The sequence below is a fragment of the Eschrichtius robustus genome, chromosome 18 (genome assembly GCF_028021215.1).
Source record: "Eschrichtius robustus isolate mEscRob2 chromosome 18, mEscRob2.pri, whole genome shotgun sequence".
NCBI lineage: Eukaryota > Metazoa > Chordata > Mammalia > Artiodactyla > Eschrichtiidae > Eschrichtius > Eschrichtius robustus.
In genome coordinates this window covers 60,661,453-60,677,540 of record NC_090841.1, presented here as the reverse complement: position 1 = coordinate 60,677,540, position 16,088 = coordinate 60,661,453, and the positions used below count along the sequence as shown (strand labels likewise).

Sequence of the window (16,088 nt, the reverse complement as noted above, 5' to 3'; positions counted from 1 at the left end):
ATTTAAATAGACATGTATTCAATTACAAATTGAAAATATAGTTATTTTAGTTTCAATACTCAATATTAAGTTGTATTTTTAATGAACTATACAATAGGATTCTTAAAAAATGTGTTAGCTGGAAACACTAGAAATTATTACTGGTGGTAGAAATCAATTTGTAAGAAACTCTAAAATATGTATATTCCAGAACACTAAAAAGTAACCAAAATTTGCTACTAGCATATATATGATTCAGTACTGGAGTATCACAAATTTGAATTGAGCTTACATTGTGGTACATTGGAAATATGTCTTAAAATGTAATGATCTTCAAATAAGTTTGCTGAAAGTCGACCAAGATGCTGATGAGCCTTCACTTCGAAAAAGCCACAATTCTATTTCTGCATATCTTAACTTAAAAAAAATTCACCCTTAAAATCATTGTTTCATATTTTCCACTTTTAGAAACACATGTAATTTTGAAGCATGAACCTGTTTATTTTATAGTAGAAATGTACAATATTCCTTCATGTTCACTAAGTACCTAATTAAAAAAAACTCATTGGAAGACCTCCACTCAACATATCTCTATGAATATTACTTTTCTTCTATAAATGACTTTCTTAATATCTAATAAAAATGTATCTGACATACTTAGCATTATGCCATATATCATTATATTTTTTGACAGTAAATAGAAAGTGAGAAAGTCAAATTATTTCGAATTTGCATTTCATCAGTTCTCTATGAAATATTTGTTTTGATCTTCAGAAGTTCTTTTTATTAGAAATAATCTAAATCACTCAAACTTAAGGTTAAATGTTGTTCTTTTAAAAAATGAGTATAAAAGCTATTCATTTTATAATACTGGCACAACTACCATGAGAAATGTTTGACCTGTGTCTTGTAAGCCAAATGATCTGCCATAAATAGAGGAAGAAAAGAGTATATTATTGTCAGACTCAAAGATTATACTGCATCAGATTCTTTTCTTTCCCCCCAGTCTAACATGCCTAAAGAGTAGAACACAAAAGTATAATTTGAAATCATTAAAAAACTGAAATGAAAATTGGGTATGCAATGCTTTAATAATATATTTTTGTATGCCATATATGTGCTACATATATTACCAATGGAAATATATATGGATAGTTATAGATAGGCATTAAATTGAATTAAAATCAAATTAATGATAAAATGCACAGTTGTCAAATGCAATATTAATTGATATATAAGTTTCTTAGGATTTAGATCTTAGATAATTATTTTTAGGCACATGACTAATGTCCGTCCAACTACTTTAATTTTATTGTCATATATTTGTATTTGCAAAACTGTAGAGCACTTCAATGGGTATGAGGAACATTATGCATAAACTAAATAGTTAATTTAATAGCAGTTTAATTATCAGTTTCATATTTTATTTCCTTTGAAAAACAATTCATTAAATGCTCCTGCCTTCCAGAGTTTAAATTGGTTCTTTTGTTGTTTTCAGTTCTTCTTTCTCAGTGTAAAATTTGTTCTTAAAATGAGTTAAAAGGAAATATTTTGCCGCCTTTGCAAATATCTTAATTTGGGGCCATCTGAAAGTGCAACAAAAGCATATTTCGAAATGAATTGGAAGCATGTTTGTGGTCTGCTTTATTTTCATTAATTTGGAGTTGTGTGACTTTGGGAACGACCTATTGAGCTCTTGAAATGAAGTAGCCAGTTTTTGGCATTTCAAACAAGGACTGAACTATTCTCACTCTTTCCCTTGCCCTACTGAAAAATAAAGAAGAGGAAAGATAAGAAGAGAGAAGGAGGGAGGGAAGGGTGAGATGTAAGGAAAATAAGAAGAGAGTCAGGAAATAAGAGTAAGGAGAGAAAAGTATACATATTTAATTTGAATAATTTGCTAACTTAGTAACAAGAATAGAATTAATGATATAGGGCAAGAAACTGGTAACTTAGATTAAGTTCTTAAGTTCTAAACTTTTCCACATTTTGTGTGGCTTTTTCATTACACACTAGTTTGATTTTCCTATTGAGGTTGAGGGAACAGTGGTAAGGGACAGAGTTGGATACCCAGGACATTTACCAAAAATTTCCACTTCGCATAAGTAGGGGTGATAATGTTGCCTAAACAAAAGATGTGTTCTGAGTGTGATATTAATGCTAAAATTGGTTAATTCATAACTCCAATCATTAGTTTAGCTGTAAATTATTTTGAAGATCAGCATACAAGTTATCTACATTTACATGGAATATATTTACTTTCTCTGAGATAACTAAATATTTACACTATAATCATATATATAGATAAAAATAAAATTTTGTAATCTCTACCTGGAGATATATTTGTATGAGATTATGCAACATATCAAATAGAACAAGAACAAAGAGTAAGCTTAGTTTGCATCCAAATTTTAATTGATGCCTGAAACATTACATATTGTTGTTCTCCAAAATTCTATGGAGAGAATTTGCAGGGTTCCTTAATCCAGTCATATACCACTGATATACCCAATTTAATTATTTACTCAGTATACCTGAAAAACCAAAATTCAAATATTCAAAACCACACAAATTATGTTCTGTTGTATATGCTAATGTATTGGCAGGAAACCATGTATAAGGAGAAAAATAATTCATTTTTCTATACAGTTTCATGATTCTACATGTTAAAATTTTTTCAAGTTTATTAGGGCAAGGATAAGTTTACTTTTATCCTCTTAATACAGATGGGAAGAGTACAATTTAAAAATTAGAAGTAACTTCTTTCCATAAATCATATAATTGTTATTTTTTGAGACTAAAAAAATACTGGATACCTTACGAAGAGTAGAGGTAGAAATGAACCACCTACAGTGAGTGTATATGTAACAAGATTATGTGAAATAGTGCTGGTTTGAAAATAATAATATTATTTTGTAAATCTTTGAAAAATACATCAACAAACTTTTTCTGGAAGCTACTTATATTGTCCAGAACTACATTTTTGACTTCATGTAATTCTTACCTCTTACTTTTAATGCATCAATTAAGAACTAAAAACTTAGTTACATGGAGGATTCCACTTTGTATTAATATTTTATAAATCATACAACACTGCCATATCTACATATAATAATATTGTGGAGGAGATTTTGACATTTTTTAAAGAAAAATAACTCCCACTGTGAAGAAAAAATTAACAACAACCCCAGTTGTGATGTCAAATGCTAGTATTTATATTTATCTTACAATGCTGGATCTAATATGGAGGAGGTAGATGGAGAGCAGGAGATAACATTTTTTTTATGATAATATCACGGCATTAAGTTTATTCCTTTCCCCTTTGAAAAAAAAATTTGCAAGGGAAAATGTTACACAGAATGGGGATAGTTTACTTCACTTGGCCAATGTAGCGTTACTAATTATTTTTTAACTCCTTAGGGAAAATGTTACCACCTGTTCAATCTGAATTCAAGTAGTTACTGTCAGTTTACTCATGGGTGAATGCTGCCTCTTTGTGGCAGAATGCCACGGAAAATATTCCTTAAACATAAAGTTCATGAACAGCCCTTGATGTTGTACACGTTCCAGGTGAGATTATGGGGAGATCCACCAACAGCAATAAAGCACATGGCTCTTTAAGTTTCGATTAATTCAAAAGTTTCCTACCCATAAATATTATCTAATTCACTGGCCAACCTTACTCAGAGATGAACAGCTTATACTCACCAAACATTTTGAACATTTAGGATACAGATCAACTTGAGATAAAGTACCCATCATAATTGTTGAAGGTAGTTTTACACAAGTTAAACTATGAAAAATTGTAGACCGAATAAATAATACTGGCATGACAAAATACGAAATCAATGTGCAATACATTACTTACCATGCTCCACATGTTAGATGAATACTTCAGTAAGGAAAAAAAGTATACAATTGAAATTTCATTAATAAACACATTAAATGGCACATTTAGATAAACATATTTCCCTGAACCAACAAAGGTGTAATTATATATATTTGATAATTCGGGGAACATTTTTTTTCTTTTAGGAATAGAAGTTAGCTACTCTGTCTTAAATTATTCATAATGGCGATTCAGTCAATCACACGTAGCTGTTTCTTTTGCACCTTAAGTAATCATTACTTCAGTCCCTCATATGTGACATAGTTATCAAGTGTTTATTCAGAAACTATTTAAAAAATTACATGTGCTGGGATACATGAGACTGTAACAACAGTGCCCCATCTTACAGACATCCTGTTCGTGGTTATCATCATTGCTTGCTGCCCAGAGGGATAAAGACATTGTATAGAGATTTGTACAGTCCATCATTTGGTCTTCTGAGGTGCCAGTACACGTGGATCTGTACAAATGCAACTGGGTTTGGTTAAACAATCAAAAAGTGGCTACAATAGTAGTCAGATCAATACATCATTTTGGTTGACTAATAAAAATACTTTTCAATCTCCTCTAACAAAACCAGAAACTTGCACATGATTCTCACTGGAATGGCCCAATTAATTGCCCTAAATCTTTTTCTTTTATACATTGGGATACAATGTTTTTTTTGTTTGTTTGTTTTTGTTTTTTAAATTACAGATCCAATTGGGTGGGTTGCATTGACTTTTAAGATTCTGCCATTAAGTTCTCCATATTTTAATGATTTAAAATGCCTTCCTGATATCACTTCAGTTTTGGAAACGCAGCTCCTGATACGGTGTGACACCTCTGTGAAAATCATAGGCTAAATAGTGAAGGAAAGAGAAATGCTAAATGTGCATATAAAAATAGGTGCTACAATAAAATATTTGTATATTTCATCAATAAGTTATTTTGACTAATCAATTATGGATCATATAGCTCTGTAATTTTAATGATTTGTCCACATCTATGGTGATCTTTTCAAGATCACAATACTTTTGTTCTTTTAATTCAAATGTCCAGAATGCATACAAACACATCCTTTAAAAAGAAAGGAAAGGAATGAGAGAGGAGGAAGAAGGCAGGGAGGCAGAGAAAGAGAGGAAGCAGAAAGGGCGCGGGGGGGTGGGTGGGGGAGACAGAGAAAGAGAGAGAGAGAGAGAACAAACCTTCTATTAAAGTTGGGGTGTGCTAATCTCTCCACAAAAGCCATTTAGACCCACCCATGGCTCAAAGGGGGAGAAGGGGAGGGAGAAGGGAGCAAAAGAGGAAGAATAGAATCTATGCGCTGCCATCTCCCACCATTCTTAACACTTCCAACCACTACAAAAATTAGAGACCTTTAACAAGTCACTCGCGAAGCAAACTGCCCTCAGTAAAGCCCTACTCTTCGTCTCCTCCACACGCAAGAAGGGAAAGTGATGTGCCCAGCTTACACAAATGTTTCCCCGCGTGTAATATGAAAAGGAAATGGCACACCCTTTCAGTATCTTCCGCCGAAGCTGAGAATCTCGTGCCAAGGCACTTCACCCTAAACGTTGAAACAACACAATTAATCAAATGTGTTCGCGGTGTCTGCTTGCTCGTCGGTTTTAAACGCAAAAGCTCCAAGGGAGTTTCTTTGCCTTTAGAACTGGCTAAATGTGGTCTGTTTTTCCAGCACTTCGAGGTAGTCCGGCTCAACGTTTAGTTTTGCTTTTAACTCCAGATATTCGTTCCTGTTGGGTTCTACAAAGACAGCACTGGGGGGGCTGTAGAGCACCGGTTCCCGCAGCCTGCTGTCCCCTGCCCCCGGGTGCAAATACTGATGGGGGCGTCTCAGGTCATAATTGGGGGAGAAAGTGTAAGCAGCGGGGCTGCACGGGAATTTGGGATATTCCGGGAGGCTACTGCCGGCGGGGGCGGTGGAGCAGTGTTTGTCTGGTTCTAAAATGCCCCTGTAAAAGCGGTCGGCGTCCTGCACCGGCGACAGTAGGTCCTCCCGGGGCTCGATGGTGCTGACGCTGTAGGCGGGGCTCCGCAAGTGGTGGCTTTCCCGCCTCTCCTCCTCCCCCGGCTGCAGCTGCAGCTGCGGCGGGGGCTGTTGCTGCTGCGGCGGCGGCGGCGGCGGCGGCGGCGGCGGCGGCGGCTGCAGGTGGTGGTTGCTGCTATAGGTGACCTTGAGCTCGTGCAGGTCTTTGTAATCCTCCACGGAGTTGCCCTCTCGGGAGCGGTAGATGGGGTTTTTGCACATGTGGCCCAGCGGATGAGGGATGTACTCGTACACGTGGCCCGCGGGCGTCTTCACCTTGGGCAGCGCCGGCCCGCGGTGGTGCACGTGCGCGTGCGGGTGGCCTCCAGCGCCGCCGCCGCCACCGCCGCCGCCGCCGCCGTACACGCTGTACTGCATGTTGAAGGAGCTTACGTCGGAATTGTTGGTGCTGGTGTGGTCGCTCTGCTTCTTCTTCCTGCGCTTCATGACTAGCACGAAAAGCCCGGCGGCCACGAAGACCGACATGATGAAGACCAGCAGCAGGCTCAGGATTAACACGGACAAGGGCACCGACGACGCGCCTCCGCCCGCGCCCAAGCCCGCGGGGGCCCCGGTGCTGTTCAACCGCACGGCGGGGGTCACCGCGCTGGGCCTCGCGGGCACCTGGATGGAGGAGGGCGTGGGCGTGGAAACCTCCACGTCCGAGTAGTCTGGGCACAGCAGCTCCGACTTAATGAAGCGCATATCCATCTCAGCGAACTTCTTGGGCGCCTTGCAGATGACCTCGTCCACCAAGACGCCCACTTTGAGCTGCTCGACCCACAGTTTCATGCCCACCACGTCGCAGGTACAATCCCAAGGGTTGTCGTGCAGGTCGATTTGGATGAGCGACTTCAGCTGGTCCAGAACTCCACTCACCGGCAAGGAGGTGAAGTGGTTACTCCTCAGGTTCAGCCTGAGGAGGGTCAGGCCTGAGAAGACGCCTGAGGGCATGGTCTGCAGGAGGTTGTTATTCAGGAATAGCAGCTGGAGGTTGGGGACCGGATCGAAGGTCCCAGACTGAATCTCGCGTATGAGATTGTACTGGAGGAAGAGATACTGCAGGCTCTGCAGGCCATAGAACAACTCCGGGCTCAGCCTCTCAATCCTGTTGCCATTTAGGTAGAGGCGCCTCAGGTTGGTGAGATCCCCAAAGGCGCGGTCCTGGATCATGGAGATGCGGTTGTTGCCCAGATGCAGAAGGTCCAGCCCGGTGGCCTCCAGGAAGTCGCTCCTGCGCACCAGGGCGATGTAGTTCTCCGTCAGATACATTTTCTTGGGGTTGTAGGGCTTGGGCTGCAGCTCCGCGATGCTCTCGATCTTGCGCTCCTGGCAGTTAACGTTGAGGCCCAGATCGGAGATTTGCAGGTTGCAAGTGCACGCGGTGGGACACTCCAAAGGCACCGGAGATTTGGTCTGGTAGGCAATGCTGGGGCCATAGTTGCCATAGCCCAGGTCCTTGGAGGGCTGCCGAGAGGTGGGGCGCACCCTGGGCTTGTTGGGTTGGCGAGTCCCCTTGGGGGGCTTCAAGGGGGGTTTGTAAACAGCAGAGGAAGAAGTGGCCACGGAATTCACCGATGCCGGGGTGGTATGTAAATACCCCGTGGTGCTCAAAGGCGACTGCGGCCTCATCTCATAGTCTGAAATAAGTTTCCTTGGGCAAAGTTCCTGCTTGGACACCTCATCCAAGTCCCGGCCGTGTAAGCGGAAGGGGGTCTCACAAACCACATCCCCCACCAGGGCCGAGTAGGAGATGCTGTCTAACCAATCCTTCAGAGAGATCAACTCACAGGAGCAATTCCAGGGGTTTTCCTCCAGCTGTAACTCCACAACTTTATCCATATGCTGCAACAACCCCACATAGGGCAGAAGTTTCAGCCGGTTCCCCCGCAGGTCCAAGTGCGTTAAGGGCACAAAACGGAAAAGGTTGTTGGGTAAACTGGACAAGAGGTTGTCATTGAGGATAAGCACCTGCAACAAATGCAGTTTCCCAAAAGCATTGGGTTCAATGACACTGATGTAATTGTAATCGACCTGTAGGTACTCCAGGCTCTCCAAGCCAAGGAAGGTATCATCACGCAGAAGTTCCAGTTTATTATTGTTCAGATGCAATCTCCTTAAACCCCGCAGCCCGTGGAAAGCCCCAGTCTCAATATCCTGGATAACATTGCTACCCAGATGCAAAATTGAAGCCCCAGTGTAATTGACAAACTCATTGGGATAGAGACGGTTCAAAAGGTTTCCAGACAACAAGAGGTGGTAGATTGGGAAACGGGGAGGGCTAATTTCAGAGAGGCTGATGATCCCCCGGTTTTCACAGCTCACAGTTAAAATGCCGTCCTTTTCCTCACAAGGACATGCATTGTCACAGATTTCCCCATAATAATCGATGGTTTCTGCACACGAAAGGACGAGAGACGTTAGAGCAAAAGCTAGAGTCTGCAGCATCCAGCTCTGCATTTTTCTGTGAAGGTCCTGTTCCAAAGTTACTGGGGGGCAGCAAGTGTGCATTTTATCTCCTGCAAGGGAGAGAGAAAAAAAGGAAACAACAGCATATGACAAAAATTTAAGGGATCAATCAGAAAGTCTCTCTCTTTCCTAATACTACTTCTCTGAAATCCAGAAGGAGGGGATATGAATGAACCTCTCCCCCCGCCTCCACCATCCGTGGTACCTCGAAATTCTCCAGACTTTATTAAAATCTGACATTCATTTTGATTTAAAGGTTGATGTCATTTCCTAATGACAATAGGAACATGCTGCTCTTTACAAGATAAGGGCAGGTTAGACAGAGTCCCATTTTAGTATTCTTCCCGGCTCCCCCCCCCCCTTTCAAAACCAATCCATAAATATACATAAAATGGCTGTCAGTTCAGTTTCATGGTTCTAATTGAAGAGAAAGGAAGCACCATTTTACAAGGTTCCCTACCTCACCTATACCCAGTCCCTCTGTCTTTCCTTCAGAACCTCTTCAGGTAACAGTTCACAGTGAAGGTCTCCCATTTTCACAGAAAAGCCTCCTGGCTCAAGCCACAGTACTTGAGCTATTTTAAAACCATCGCTGGAAATGTCAGAGTGGGAACCTAAAGAATACTTTCCAGAGGCAAAAAGGATGCAAGATTATGCATCAAAAGGACCCAGAAGAAGCTCTTAAATCACCTATTTTCTTCAGGAGCTTTGAGTATGGAGAAAAAGGAGAGCGCGTTCGCTTTGATGGTGGACTTCACTATCACGCTATTAAGCACATCAGCGTCCTAATTGCATGCACGGTGCCACTTAGCAGCTCTCTTCCCTGAGAGCGCTCTGCGTCCACTTCTCCTCGTTGATCATGTCAGCGACGCTACTAAACCGCATCTTTAAGCCACTGAAATAGTTCTGCACGACGGATTACAAAGAACTCTGCGAAGGCATCCGCGATCCCGGAACACCTCTCAATACCTGGAGTTTAGGACGTTCCTACTGCTTACCCGGAACCAGCTAAAAGTAAACCAAGGACCAGCGCCAAAGCCTCTGTAACCTCGCGCTCCGCGTCTGTTTGCCACGGTATGCAAAACTAACCCTACTGAATTTGCAAGATTTGGAGTGAACTACCACCTCGCCAGCATCCCTATGTTTGGAGTTGCTTATTACATTTAATTGTCAATGCTTTACTCCCCCTACCCACCCCCCCTTTTTTCCCCCCCGGAGAAAGGGCACTTGGGCTGATTAAGAGGCAAAATAGCAGGGTGTAAGGGAGGGAGAACAGCAAGTGACACAAGCCAGTGCTTTAATATCCGAATTTCATCTCCCCAAGGAATCAATCTGAGCCCCTCTCCCTTTTCGTTCTGGCTTTCTTTTTGTCCCCTTAAAGGCTTCCTTCGACTTCCTACTTCGAGTCGACAGCAGCACTCATAAAGGAAAGGACATAAATGGAGCGAGTGTGTGAGTGTGTGTGAGTGCGTGTTGCGTTGGTTGGGGGAAGGGGGGTAGGAATATTTGGTAGAAATGCTGGGCTCGGGGAACCAATGCCTTTTCTCTGGTCAGCCTTGCCTCTGCCTCACCACCACCGAAGTCTGATGTCGAATGGCAACCTCACACTAAAGCCCAGACGTTTCTGAGTCACGGGTTCAAGCCTGGAGACCTCGACCTTCATCCCCGAGCCGAATCCAGCCCGCGTTATTAACAGCCCCTGCATTCGCACGCACATGTGCAAGCGTGCCTGCGAATCATTCACGTGTGGCCACCCAGACGTGTCGAGACGAATGGGAACCCACAGTGTACAAACGTCGCAAGTATCCCCGACCTCCCAACGCCAACGACAAACACCTCCCGGCTTAAAAGCGGCAGAAACACCCTCTACGAAAGCAAAACGTTTACCTTGAAATTTCCGTTCTCCGCTGGATCAAATCTGCACATCCATTCAACTGGGGTTGGGTCCCCTCCCCCTCCCTCCCGGTGCTTCCCCGCCCCCATTCACCTGCCGCCCCTCTGACAGCCCATCGCAAAATGTGTCCAGCCAATATTTAACTCGAGAGTTTACAACTTTAATTCAGTTCTGGATAGCCAGGGTCGAGGAGCTTCCTCTCACCCCACTCCCTTTCCCCTCCTCCTTGCCATCAAAGGAGCCCCAAATTTTGAAAAAATAAAGTTGAATGAGCCGGGGAAGGCTGACATTCTGACTGGGAAACGCACCTCCGATGTAAATTCGCGGGTACGCTGCACATTCTCAGATTCTCAGATTTTTTTTTTTTTTAATGGAGGGCGGGGGCGGGGTAACTGTATTTGTTTTCCCCCAAAGAATTTAAACCCTGGATCGTCGCCCTGAACATCCCTGCATTAAGCAACGTGGGGCCGGGCGGGCTGAAGCCCAGCACCCAGGCCGGAACCGCGGTTCCGGGCACAGCTGCTCCCCCAGCGGCCCAGGCAGAAGCGCCCGGAGTTCCAGGACGCGAGGCTCCCCCTCCCCCATCCCGCCCCGACGCGGAGGAAGGGAAAGGGGCGGGGGAGGGCGGGGAGGGAAGGAAAGCCACCCGGCCGCCACACACACAGACACACACACTGGAGCCTCTTTTGCCAAGTAAACGGCCGACTTACCCCGTCTCACATCTCCCAGGCCCACTCATCATAGCCACCCTTACAAAAAAATACCTCTTTGGGGTGTGCACCGGGGTTCGGAAGCCGAGCGAGGGCGAGCGCTGCGATCCGAGCGGCTGGAGAAAAGAGGCGCCCGGACGCCGCCACCCCCGGGCCGCCGCCGTGGTGGCGACCGCGGGTTCCGGGGCTCCCCAACCGCTCTTGCCCGCGCTCTCCGTGGTAGTCGGAGCCGGCAGCGGGGTGGGAGGGGGGGACAGGGGGGCGATCGCGAGCGGCGAGCCGGGAAGGGAGGGGGAGGGGGCGGCGGAGGACCGGCGGTCGAGGCGCCTCGCATTAGGGGCCGGGAGCTGGAGCCGGGCGGGGCGGGGAAGGAGCTGTTGGAGGGGGAGGAGGCGTGGAGCCCGAGGAGGGGGACGCGGAGCAGGCTGCCCGCCGGCCCAGCCAACGTGACGGTCAGCCTCGCCGAGCGCTCGCACCCGCTCACACTCATGCTCACTCGCTCCCAGCCGCGCCGCCGCGCGATCGCGGGGTCCCCGGCATCCTTCGCCGCACCCCCCAGGCGGGTACTTACAGTTGCCATCTGTATAGGGGCCAACTTTCTCCAGGCCAGCGGCAGCCGCCACCCCCTCCAGCCGCCTCCGGCTCCTCGCACCCTCCGGCCTGGGTTCGCGCGGGCCGGCCCTCCCCTCCCCCCTCGGCTCTCCTCGCTGTCTTCACCACATTCCCCCCTGGTCAGTGGCGCACGCCCGGGGACGAGCCAGAGGGAGCGGGACGCAGGGGTGTGCATACATCGCCCGCCTTCTTCTTGAAGCGCACACTGTACATGGTAGTGAGGGGGCGAGCGAAGGTGGCACCGGCCCCTCGGCTGCTCCCACGGAGGCTGCGGCTCCTGCGCCGTCCTCCGCACCCCCCCACCCGCGCAGCGGAGACCACCGCACTGGGATCCCGCCGCCGCCGTCCCCTTGCCAAGCCCGCCGCCGCGGCCCCTAATTAGTACATGTAAGGCTCCCGCATCCTCTTGGCTGTTTCATCGCTCCCGGTGTTTGCAGGGGCTTTTCCTCTATTCCTTCTCTTGATGCGGCGCACGAACGTCATTATTTGGGATTCTCTATCTCCGACATCCTTGGGGGTCCGCGGGGAGGTGGGGGGCAGGAACGGCGTTGTTCTAAGCCTGTGGCGTGTCCCGGCAGCCCGGCGGCTCAAAAAAACTCAGAGAAAGTCGCGTCTTCCCTCCCCGGCGGTGAGGAGGTGGCTACGCGGTAAGCAGTGCAGGGGTCTCTGAGACATCTGCTCCGGCGCGGGCGCAGGGCCCCATGCAGTGCACTTGTTTATTGTCGCGCCACCGGTGCGAGCCAAGCTGCAGCAGACATGATGGGCCCGGGGCAAAGCGGGCGCTCCGTGGCCGATAGATGGCAGCCGAGAGCGAAGGCGTCCCTGGGCCCCGGCGGCGCAACCGGAGCGCCCCCCACCTTGGATGTCACATTCGTGGGAGACAGAGGACTCTTGGACCATGTGCGTAACTCTAGCGTGGGACTGTGCAATCCTCGGATTGAAAAAGGGAAGGGTGGAAATAACCCCGACAGTGTCAGGCGTGTTGGTGGTCAGGGACAGATGATTCCAGCCCTGGGCTGATCGTCTGCCTTCCACCTCCCATTTAGACTAACACAGCCCGTGCTGCTGTCTCTTGTACTTACTGTAAAGGACCCTGGAAGAGGGAGTGGTTCATCCTAGCTGCAAACAAGGGCGCTTTTTTTTTTTTTCTTAAGAATTACGTTTTATAAGTATGTTTGGGCTATACAAGGGAATATGAACGACTTTCAGAGAGATTGTGAACGTATTTGGTGTGTACTAGAAAGCTGGAAATCCCTAAATAAATGCAGTAACGGTAGAAAGCAAGTTTCTTGAAGAGTCACCTGCTAAACTCTACTAGCGTCATCTCTACAGTAAGTATTCCTGGCTCTTTCCATGAAACCAGACACCTCCCTCCCCCCAAAAAGGGTCTTTACATTCGTAAGGCATTATTTCCAGTGTTTGTAATATTTCAGCTGCAGTCCATCCCAGGAATAGAAAAAAAGTTGATTGTTATAAGTGGCCCAATGCAGGCTGAGTGCACATGTGCCTGTTCCTTTGATAACTGGGTGGTTTTACCACTTAAATGTATTTTATCCGTTTAATTTTGGAATTAATTATATAGCATCTTTTGGAGTCGTCTTAAACATAATTGATATTGTGTCTTTCTTGGTAATATTTGGGGTAACATTGTGGTTATAATATCGTGATTAAGTACAAAATTACTATAAATTCTGATATATATGTATATACATATAGCCACTAACATATCTTCCCACATCGATGTTGAGTTAGAAAGAGTTTTCTAGAGGTGGTGAATTTTGCAGTCTCCTGAGGTTTTGCAACATTTCTTGAAATTTCTCCTGACTCTATTCTGCAAATATTTTTTTTAGTAAGGCCATTCATACTTGGCTTGGAAACAATTCTGTTTATTTTGCTTAAATTTGGGGTAAGTGTAAGTGAGGAAGAAAAGCAATCGGTAATATCATATAATTAAAAAGAAAATATTATAATAGAACTTCCTGTTAAATTTAGAAACATTTGGCCTAGGAATGATAGCCACTTGCTACAGGTACATTATATAAACAGGTAACTTAAACTTCACCCAAAAAAGGCTTGTTGCTGTATTTTTTATTTAGTCATTATCTGCTAACATTTTAGAACATTTATTTTTTAATAAATGCTTTTATATTTTCAAAATGAAAGATTTAAAGTGTCATAATTTTCAAATTACGTATTAATTACAGTTAGAAACTTTTGGAATATAAGTGTTCAGTTCTATCACAGACACATTTTTTTCAATGTTGATAACCTCTGTAGAAGTTCTCAAAGGGTATAAAATAGCTTATCTAATTATTGGACTACTCAAAATAACGGAAACATAGTTATTTTAGTTCATTCTTCTATTACTTTCTAAATCTTCACAATTGGATTTAATAACAAATTTTAGTTTAATTTTTGTTTTTGTCTTATTTTTACTTTATTGTCCTAATTAAAATACATTTTGTTGAGCTAAGAAGCACTAAACATGTTTGCAATTAACATAGGTAATAATTTTGTTAGAAACACCGACACTAAAAATATTCCAGTTTACCTCTTGTGGTTCAAATAAATCAATGACAACTTTCTGCCATTAACTCAATATTAAGGATGGCCTGAGAAGTCGCCATTAGTTTACCACTAGGTGTCTCTATAAGCTACTCTGCAGGAAAGTGAATTTTGAGAAAATACTGAGACATAAAGAGATAAGAACAGAAGAATGGGGAAGGAAAACATCATAGAAATAAGGAAGAGCCTCATTTATTAGTGTGTAGATTCCTATTTGCTTTGAGTGTTGATTATTGCCTAGAAAAGAAATAAATGAATCATGTAACTGATCAAATTTGAGCAAGGTTTTTATCTACACGGACAAACATATTCATGTTTTAGTCTATATTCAACAATATACAGTCATATGATATGTATACATGCTACCACACAACACTCAAACGCACACATATGATTACATAAACACACTTAGGAACTAGAAAATTAAATGTCTGATCAAATACATCTCTCCAGATTTAAGGTCATTGACACTGAATTAAACATTATTTGATTGGGATGGATGTGAAAAGCTGAGACTCTTTGAACGTTTATGAATATATTTATGCATATCATAATTAGCTCATGATCTAGCGTCATTATAAATACATTTCATATGTGGTAATATATTTGTCAATAATTAGTGCAAATTATGGACATAATTTGATACCTGCATATTAAAATTTAAATTCAAACCACGATTAGCATATTTGTCACTTGAAACTGACCATACATTTTTGTGAATTCATATTTATTATTACCTGGAATTATTGTTTCAGTGCCTTACGGACTCTGGAGGAATTCTTATGTTAAAAGCATTTCTTAAAATATCTCATCATATTACATTTGTGTATCACTGTGTGGGTTTTTCAGAATAGTAAAATGCTTAGTCTGGAATTATAGTCCCTCATGCAACAGTCTAACAGAGATTATAAACAAGGAAATTCTTTGGTAATAATTATGAGATTTTATGAGTACAAATCAACATCATTGAGATCTAAAGCCAGTAGACCTTGTATTTTGTTGTTGTTGTCAGCCTGACTGGTGAGTTAGGATTACAGAATTCTAATGCTAGATTCCAGACTCTTCCCAAATTAGCTTGAATAGATTACTTGTGTTATGGTAATGGCTGAGAAGACTATACTATCTTATTTAATAAATGAAAATTTTTTCAGATTTAAGTTATATTTTTAATGTCTTTGAAATTGAAATTACATATACCACATATCCCTGAAAGGAGAAAAGTTTCTCCTGGTGGTGAAAACATGAGTCATCATGTTTGATTGTTTCTCTATGCAATTGCTAAACTAAATAACTGTATAGCATATGTTTTTGATTAGTCTGATACTTTTAGAATTACAGCAGTTAAATATATGATGCAGTGATATTTGTCAAATCCGAAATGGCCGGCTAAACCAATTTTACCAAGATTATTTATTCACTTATAAGCTTAGTTATTTACAGTCTTAGGAATATGCTCTCAGAGGCATAAAAGAAAGAGGTGCAAAAAATAGACAATTTTCTTCCTGTCTCATATAGTTCCTTGTAAATACCCTCTGATTTTTTTTTTTTTTTTTTGCCAGAATTAGGTATTAAAACATACTCTTTGGAGGACCACTTGTAAATATCTACCAAAATTTAAAATGGATATATCTTTTGAACAATCATATTTTCAGAAAGTAGCCTACAGGTGTACGGAAGTTAAGTACACAAAATGATATATAAGAAGATATTCCTTGTAACAGATGCTTGCATTTGTAAATGACTAAGAATGGCCTACATGTCTGACTAAATGAAAAGTGGTACACATCAATCTATACCTTGGAAGACCTTTCTTCCTGTAATAACAGTGTATATAGGAATACAGTTCTGTCATTATTAATAGTATATATAGCATCATCTATGCACCTTGTCGAAACTGAGAGAGAGAGAGAGAGAGACAGAGGGGGAGGGAGGAAAGAGAAG

At 43.3% G+C, this 16,088-nt stretch overlaps 1 protein-coding gene across 1 annotated transcript; it reads right to left on the bottom strand.

Moving 5' to 3' along the window:
* Positions 1–5,377: 5,377 nt before the first annotated feature.
* SLITRK5 (SLIT and NTRK like family member 5) lies at positions 5,378–8,408 on the bottom strand. Its single transcript, XM_068526851.1, has one exon. The coding sequence runs from the start codon at positions 8,406–8,408 to the stop codon at positions 5,514–5,516; it is 2,895 nt and encodes a 964-aa protein (XP_068382952.1). The 3' UTR covers positions 5,378–5,513.
* Positions 8,409–16,088: the final 7,680 nt, after the last annotated feature.